At 47.5% G+C, this 8,993-nt stretch overlaps 1 protein-coding gene across 1 annotated transcript; it reads left to right on the forward strand.

Moving 5' to 3' along the window:
• The first annotated feature begins 6,771 nt into the window (after positions 1-6,771).
• Positions 6,772-8,699, forward strand: LOC123092693 (protein FAF-like, chloroplastic). The gene has a single exon (XM_044514516.1). It carries the CDS (start codon positions 7,300-7,302, stop codon positions 8,389-8,391), a length of 1,092 nt encoding a protein of 363 aa, XP_044370451.1. The 5' UTR covers positions 6,772-7,299; the 3' UTR covers positions 8,392-8,699.
• The last annotated feature ends 294 nt before the right edge of the window (positions 8,700-8,993 follow it).

Here is an 8,993-nt window from a genome sequence, read left to right on the forward strand (position 1 = left end):
AGGAGAAAATGAAAAAAATACAAACTGGCAAAATGGAGTGTGGTTTGTAGGCCTAAAGACCAAGGTGGTCTTGGTATTCATGACCTGCAAGTCAAGAATGATGATTTACTTAGTAAATGATTGTTCGGACTTTTGACTGAGAATGGTGTTTGGCAAACCCTGCTGCACAACAAGTATCTATGCCAAAAAGTTGTGTCTCGGGCCTACTGGAAACCTGATGATTCACACATTTGGGCAGGACTAATGGCGGCAAAGAAACATCTTTTCCGCTTTGAATCTTTCATGATTAATGACGGGTTTGAGATTTGTTTCTGGGAGGACATCTAGCTAGGCAATGTCAGTCTCCGGGAACAATATCCAACTTTGCACCGTATTGTTCATGATAAGAATGAAACTCTTGCGCAAGTACTCAGTTCCTTTCCACCAGATATTTCTTTCGGGCAGGATTTGATTGGCCCCTGTCTTGTGTCATGGCAACATCTTTTGTCCTGATTGGATACGATTAACCTGACACAAGGACGAGATGTGTTCTGCTGGAACCTCACTACATCTGGGTCCTTCACAGTCGACTCGATGAATTGTGCGCTCACGCATTCAGAGGTCCCAATGAATAATAACAAGAAAATCTGGAGACCAAAGATTCCACTGAAAGTTAAGATCTTCATGTGGTATCTTCGGAAGGGATTGATGCTAACCAAAGATAACCTCGCCCATCGCAACTGGCATGGAAGCAAGAAGTGTGGATTTTGTACTCACGCCGATACAATCAGAGACCTCTTTTTCCAGTGCAAGTTTGCGCTTTCTACGTGGTCAATCATCCAAATAGCGTCTAATCTTTATCCGCCCACTGGTGTTGCTAATATATTTTGTCATTGGCTGGACGGTATTCCTTATAGATTCAAAACGCTAATAAGGGTGGAAGAGTATGCCTTATCATGGTTGCTTTGGCTATGTAGAAATGATTTGATTTTAATGACAAAAATTCTTCTCCTTTGCAGGTTATTTTCCGTTATACGCAATCGCTTCGTGGTCTATGTTTTACCGTATAAAATTTCAACCGTTGTTCAAGGCGGTGTGTACGCAATTGGAGTGAGTGGCCATCGAGGTTTTTTCCCAACATGGGTGGCAGCATAACCTCCGTATCGGCCCATCACCTCCTTCGACATAGGCATAGTGACGGTCCTATTTGACTCTACTAGTGCCGATATGTCAGCTCTTTATTTTGTTCAGACTGTTTGTGATTGTGTGCATCCTAACTATGCAGAGGCCGGGTGTTGCTCATCATGATTTGTACTTTCTTGATGCTATGTTTTGAGTTAATAAAAATTCCCTTTATCGAAAAAAGGAAAACTAGGGGCGAACTCTCTAGTTCGAAAGAATCTCTGTGCGGGCGAGATGCGCTGCAATGAAGAGGAACGCCGCTAGGAGGAAGTACCTAAGAGCATCTCCAATACTAGATGATATAGATTTATAAATAACCAAAAATTACATCATTTAGTCCCAAAAACAATGTTTCAACAGATGATGTAGATGCAAAAAAAACATAGGCTTTACTCTAGATGTAAGATACGTCACTTGGTTGTACAATCTCTGCCCGAGTAAAACCAAATCGCACCGCGTGAACGCCCAACCACCAAACAGAAGTTTCTTGCTGCCCTCCTGCCGGCAACCGTGGACGCCCCCCTCCCCGACCCCGCAGCAGCCACCCCAACTCTACCACACTTCCCTATGGTCACCCCCACGTCTCCCGTCGTTCCTAATTCACACTCCTCCCCGGTTCCGTCGCTGCTGAAGAAGAAAGCTACCACGGCCAAGCCATGAGGTGGTGGCGTGAAGAAGCCGCCGAGCGACCCTGCCGCCATTGGGATGGGTGCGCCACTGAAGAAGAAGAAGAAGCCAAGGATGATCATCAAGCCAATGTTCACAATGTGCCAAGTGAAAACGGAGAAGAAGAAAATTGAGAGGCCATGTTTATCTATATGTTTATGTGTGTTTTTATTTACTGGATCATGAACTATGTTTGCTATGATGCACTATGAGACCATGATTTTGCTATGTTGATGTTGAATTTGACATGTTATTTAAATTTGTGATGATTTCGACTCAGATATGTGCGGCTGTAGCGCAAATGTAGTGATGTTGTTGTGCTGCTATAGTGCAACCGGCCTATTTTTACATCATCTGTTGGAGCGGCTGTCCTATTTTATATTATATGTTGGAGTTGAACGTTTTTTATGATGAAAAGAAAACACCTTTTGATGATGTATATTTTTACTCACACCATAATTTGGTGATGTAAAATGCATTATCTATTGGAGATCCTCTAAGGAGGGTAATGCCTGCAAATGGAGGCGTCACATGAGAGCAAAGTAAGGTAGGACTAGGAGCGCCGACAGTGTACCAAAGATAGTGTTGCTCCATCACACGTGGCACGATGATCACAATACCACGTTTCATCTTTGAATCTTCATTCCTTTATATCGTGGAACTGTATATTTCAATTTTGAAAAGTACTTTCGAGATGCCTTGTTATATCAACACAATAAAAAATTAGGCTTTGCTATATCAGTTTCTCCAACATCAATGTTTATTTTCAAGCACACTGTAAACATGCATGGGCATTAATATGTGCAATTTTTATTTACTTCTTTGCAAAAATGTGTGTGTGCGCGCACGTGTAAATTTTAGTCATAATTATTTTACATTAAACTATTTTAATGAATTTAGTAGTCATCTCCATAGCACATGCTCGTCGAAGCCATTTCGCCCCTCTCATAATAGGTCGCACCATTCAATCCAGGCCTCGACCTTTTTGATTCGCGAGATCTATAAAATATAACAATAAAAACAAAGAAATATTGTGGCATGCGATCTTAAATATTGCAATATTACATGAAAGTTTGATTGTACTTTAAAACAACATAGGATTCATCGTATGTGGTTAAAGTAGATGTAAATTTTACAATGAAATCTATCGCTAAAGATCACATGGAGAAATAAGTCTTATGTATTGCAATCTTATGAATTAAATAATGCACCTAGGAAAAAATCCTAAGAATATAATCCTCCAAAATTTTCATGGAAACCGTTTGAGTTAAGGAGGCCCTTAATTTGGATGAGAACTATTGGATGATCCAGAATAGTTGAATTGTTGAGACCGTTCTTAAAAATTTCATTGGATTGGCAATACTATATATTTTTATCACAAAAAGTTACTATATATATCCAGTCCTTAATGTTAGAGATACGACAGGCAAATCAAACGACGAAGAACGAAATCAACACGGAGAGGCATGAGATTTTAACATGGAAAACCCCTCCAACACGAAGGAGAAAAAACTACAGATACCAGCCAACAAATCTTCACTATATCAGGGAAAGTTATATGGGGATTAAAACTAATCAACTTATCCCGTGTGGCGGCTTACAGTATATGTATATAGGTGCGTGAAAATGAGCTTGAGCGCATAATGTCTTATTCTGCACTCCGACCACCGGCCACGCCAGCAAATTGAACCAAACTAGCACACGCCTAAACCCACACTAGAAGCAACCACGTCCATCACTTTGATAGTAAAAGTGAGCAATATGTAGTAAACCAATTATCATGTAGTAAATGTAAACAGCCCAATAGTAAAATAATTGCCGTGTAGTAAAGTTTAAGTAATATCACTTTGTGGTCGATGTTACTTTGAAGCTACAAACAGATTGCTTAAACCCAATAATAACACTATTACTAGAAGATATGCAAATGCATTTTCTTTTTTTTTCTCGAATACGCACAAGTGTGCGTATCATATATTATAGAAGGAAAGGGTCGAAACCCTCCACACATAAAAATACAAAGTTATTTACAGGTAGCCTTCGGCCACCCTACCCGACTAGCTAATCAGCGGATTACTCGCTACTCACCCACAGTGCAAGGCCCAACATGAACCCCTCAACTTCCCCTCGTAGTAGTCCTGCCTGCTTCCATGCCCTTGTTTCGCTATCAATGCACTTGAGCACCTTTTGCGTGGATGGAGCCTCCCCGTCGAAGATCACGGCATTCCGATGGATCCACAGCTCCCATAGGACCAAGATAGATATAGCCCTAGCCAATTTCCGGTGATGCCCGATTTCGTCCTGCCTGATGCACCACTCCGGGAGTGACTCCGTCGCCGTTGGAGCACATTCTGGTCGTCCCAAGGCCAGGCACACCTTGCTCCAAACCTCTCGAGCGAAAGCACATCCGATCATGATGTGAGCGATAGTCTCTTCATGTTGGCCACAGAACGGACACGAGCTTTGGTGAGGGAGGCCCCTCCTAGCAAGGCGGTCGGAGGTCCAGCATCTATTTTTCATGGCCAGCCAAACAAAGAATCGATGCTGTAAGGGCGCCCGTGACACCCACGTGAACTCCGCCGTTGGTGCAACCTCAAGCCCCGCAAACTTGGCCGCGTATGCCGACCGTGCCGAGAACATGCCATCCTTCTCCCACGCCCAAAGAATCTTGTCCGGCGCATCCTCACGAAGGGCCACACCCTCCACTCGCTGCCATAATTCCAGGAACTGTCTGAGCATGTCGGACGTAAGCTCAGGCCCAATGTCCGCCGCCCATGAATGATTTGTGAGTGCTTCTGCTACTGTTCTTGAGGATCTCGCTTGCCTCGATACCTTGGAGTAAAGCATGGGTGCCAGGTCCTGGACTCTGTAGCCGTCAATCCACTTGTCTTCTTTCTAATTCCGTGGCTTAAACTAGTAACCCAATTACTAGATGTATAGCCATCGTAAACAAATTACCATTGTATACGCTTGTCTTCAAAATAAGAAAAAGAAAATGGTGAGCAGACAAGCAATCTTCTTTTTATTATTTATTAACCGGATGGTGGCCAGATAATAATCCAGTTAATACTATTACTATATTTCCCGTGTTTCATTACTATGCACACATATACAAGTACTAATTATGTTACGACAGAGAATCCGAACGGTGGCGGGGCGTGAACCTGTGCGTGTGCTAGTAACCAAATTAATACTATTACTATATTTTTCATAGCACTTTACTGGTAGGTGGAAGAAAATAGCGATTAAGCCAGCAGGCATGTGCGACTTGGCCGAACGGTGTGCACACGACATGGGCGGAGCGCATTATTAGAGATCTGCGCTCACGCTTAGTTTAGCGCAGCCGTGTATGTGTGTGTGTAGAGAGAGAGAGAGTAGAGATGACCCAGGTCAGTACTGATGCGAGCCTCCCGGCGATGGGCCGGAGCTCCGCTTCGCTCGTCAGAAGTTAAACTTTATCTTTATACTTGAATTTGGATCACAACATAACACTTGAGACTATAGTTCCAGCTAGGAGTAACCATTTCAGACACAATATGTTATTCTTGGAGTATCTTGGTATTCTTACGTCTGTAAACGCATTATAAGATGATAGATGCATAGCGTAGTCCACCGAAATAAATTATAAGGGAGATTCGGCCTGTAAGACAAAAGATTTCTAAAGGGTTGAACTCCCTCCGTTCAATGGTCTCTTTAAGTACTCTCCGGACAATATACATGGGCAGTCTATTCCATTGCATGTCAACTTATGAATTATACGGGCAAAAAGAAAGAAAAAAGGAACATGTTCTATTGATGCATGATGTAGGAAATGCCCCCGAACTAAATGGAGGGATGGCATTTGCTCCTAGCTCTCTCCACAATCGATGCCTTCAATTAAGTACACTTGACGCTTTTGTGTGACAATCAATCAAATACTACTCCTGCAATGCAAAGGGAATTGACTTAGAGCTAAAAAAACAAAACAATCCGCGGTCGCTTTTGTTATTAGTGGCGATTCCATGTTCGGGTTGCTTGCTAAAGCATGGACTTTTCGGTTGAAGAATAAAATTGTGTCATATAGTAGTAGCACATAATTAAAATGGTTGGGCTATTTCTCATGGGGCCGATTTCAAAATTAAGTCCGTTCACGCTTCAGCGCAAAATGATGAGAAAATCTTGACATGGCTTGGTAACCATCAAATGATTGACTGAGCCACGGTCGTTTCAATTGGATTGGAAGAGTGATAAGATGATATGAATATTGTCCCCGCCAAAAAAAAAAAGATAATGTAGATGTTGAGGTACCTGCCTCTGTGGAACACCATGGATGAAAGATGCAAACATGTTCATTCTGTGACATCGCAGTGTGCGTGTGGTTTTTCCCGATTTTTTGCCAGTGGAGTGCGCATATGTCATGGAGGGGCCCTCCCACTGGCGGCAAAAGTATCTGTTCCCCCCATGCTAGTGGGATATGTGGTGAGCAGCGGCGGAGGGCAAATTTGACAAATTTAACCTATAGACGAAATTAAATCACAGAATGAACTGTCCGTGAAATTATTTCACGCGGTTTACCCGTGGCGCCTAGCTCTCAGGCGCTGCACTAGTGCAACGCCCGGGAGCTAGGCGCTGCACTAGTGCAACGCCTAGGAGCTAGGCGCTACACTGTATAATGTGGCGCCTAGCTCTCAGGCGCTGCACACCACTTAGTAATTTTCTGATCATACGTGTGCGACGCTGGCCGTGTAGCGCCTATCTCTAAGGTGTTGCACAGTGTAGTGTGGCGCCTTCGTGGCGGACGTCACACAAAAAGGTCAGCCGCGTGAAATAGTTTCACGGATAGTTCATTCTATGATTTGATTTCGTCTATAGATCAAATTTGTCAAATTTACCGCGGCGTAGCCCGGAGCGCAGCCCAGGAGCCGCCCCCCTACAAATACCCCCCGCCCCTCTCTCCGGTTTCTTATCGTGTGTGTGCCTCCCAGCCGAAGCGAGAGCGAGCGGAGCCCCTCTCCCTCCCTCTCTCTCTCTCTCTCGGCAGAGCCAAACGACGAGTCAGAAACAGAGCGAAACCGAGACGCGCGTTAGAGTCTACCGAGCTTATCTCCCCGCCGTCAGCCTCCGCCTCTCGTTTCCTTCACAGTTCACACACACCCTGTCACCCAGTCAGTCGGCCGGTCAAGCCAAGCCGCCTGCCTCCGCTTATATATCGCCGCCGCGTGCCCGCTCCCGGTTCGCCCCCCTGCTTCCTCTCTCTCTCTCTCTCTCTCTCTCTCTGTTCGTGTGCCTGCTCTGCTCTCCCCAACCCCAGTCACCACCAGGTAAACTAACCCAGCACCAGCCACTCAATATAAACGCACGTACTCTTCACGCGAAAGCAGCAACTCCGACCTACTACAAGCTAGCTAGCTCCTTCACACTCGTGGTCGTGGTACTGTACTACTGTGCACCCTCCTTTTGGTGTGACCTGTGACGCCACCTGCGACGCGTCGAGACATGGCACTCACGGCGTTCGAGACCGCGGAGCAGCGCCTGCCGTGCCACGCCGAGCAGGCCGACGCCGGCGGTAAGGTGGTGGCTGCTGCTGCCGAGCAGGCCGTGCCGCTGCAGGAGGCGGACCACGGCGGCCGTCTGGAGAGGGGCGACATATGGAACATGATCCAGTCGCAGAAGCCCGCGGCCCCGGCGCCGAAGCAGGCGCCGTACGTGCCGGCCCCCGTGCGCCGCTCCTCCAGCCTGCTCACCCAGAAGAGCCTCGAGATCTGCACCGAGAGCCTCGGCTCCGAGACTGGCTCCGACGGCTTCTCCGACGCCGATGGCGCCACCGACCGCTCCTGCCCGGGCTCCGACGACGACGGCGAGGGCGGCGCCAACGGGGTGGCCGCGCGCGCGATGCCGCCCCGCGCGTTCCCGCCTCCACTGCCGTCGCTGGCGCGCCGCACCGTGGGGTCGCTGCAGATGAGGCAGCACCGCCGCGACGGCCGCCTCGTCGTCGAGGCCGTCCCCGTGCTGTCCAACACCCTGTTCCGCGCGCAGCGCCGTGGCGGGCGCCTGCTCCTCTCCTTCGCCGACACCGCCGCCCCCGCCGAGGACGAGGACGAGGGAAAGAACAACGCCCAGGAAGCCGATCAGCAGCAGGCCAACGAGCAAACCCGCGAGGAGGAGGACGATGACGATGACGGCGACGAGGAGGTCCAGGTCGTGGACAGAGGCACCGTCGTCGAGGTCAAGGTCAGCACGCAGCCCCAGGCGCACAACAGTGGAGCGCGGGTGCACCGCTCCTCGCTCGTCATCAACAAGTTCGTCGGCGCCGAGCCCGTCAACACCTCCGAGATCAGTGACACCGCCGCTGCACCGCAGCAGCCACCCAAGCCTCCGAGCAGTTCGGAGGCCGCAGCTCCGGCTGTAAGCGCGACCGCGACACTGCCGGAAGATGACGGCACTGCTGCCACGCCCTGCGAGGGCAAGGTGCTGATGACGACGAGGAGGCGGCGGAGCAAGCAGGAGCTCCTCAACCACATGCGCCGGTGCGGCCAGCTGAGCGGGCAGCTCTTCATATGGGAGCCGCGCGTCGCCACCTCCTCCTGAGCCGATCGTCGCACACGGCGCGCCGCCGCCGCCGCCGCCTCCTTGATTCCGTCCGATTCCATGCCTCCACGAGTGCCCTGTTTGTTTGTAGCCGTTGCTGCTGCGGTGTAACGTAAGTGTGCGTAATATATGCATGTTTGTGTTAGTAGTAAGTGATAATCACGTGATTGGCTTAGCCATATGAGCGAGTGAGAGTGAGAGAGGTGGTAGATTGCTTTGGTTTATCCCCGTGCCTCCGCGCACGTGTTGTATCTACTTGCGTGCTATCCAGTGGTCATAATTTAAGATAAACATGAATGTTTGTGTGATTTTATTATTCTAATGAACAAATTTCATCTGTTAAACAAATTACAGGTATAATAAATAAAAAATTAAACAACACGATAACAAAAAATACCATTTTGTCCGGTTCCTTCTAAACCGGCCTGAATTGGATGTACCGAACCCAACTAAGGGCATGTACAATGGTTGATAAGATATTCTTATCTTAAGTCTTGCATGTAATTTAGAGATGACAAAAGATATGTCTATAATGGGTCATCTCTTAGCCTTATCTTCAATAACTAATTATTTCTAAAAACGTGGTGAGACATATTGTGCTA

This window comes from Triticum aestivum, chromosome 4B, assembly GCF_018294505.1.
Source record: "Triticum aestivum cultivar Chinese Spring chromosome 4B, IWGSC CS RefSeq v2.1, whole genome shotgun sequence".
Classification (NCBI taxonomy): Eukaryota; Viridiplantae; Streptophyta; class Magnoliopsida; order Poales; family Poaceae; genus Triticum; species Triticum aestivum.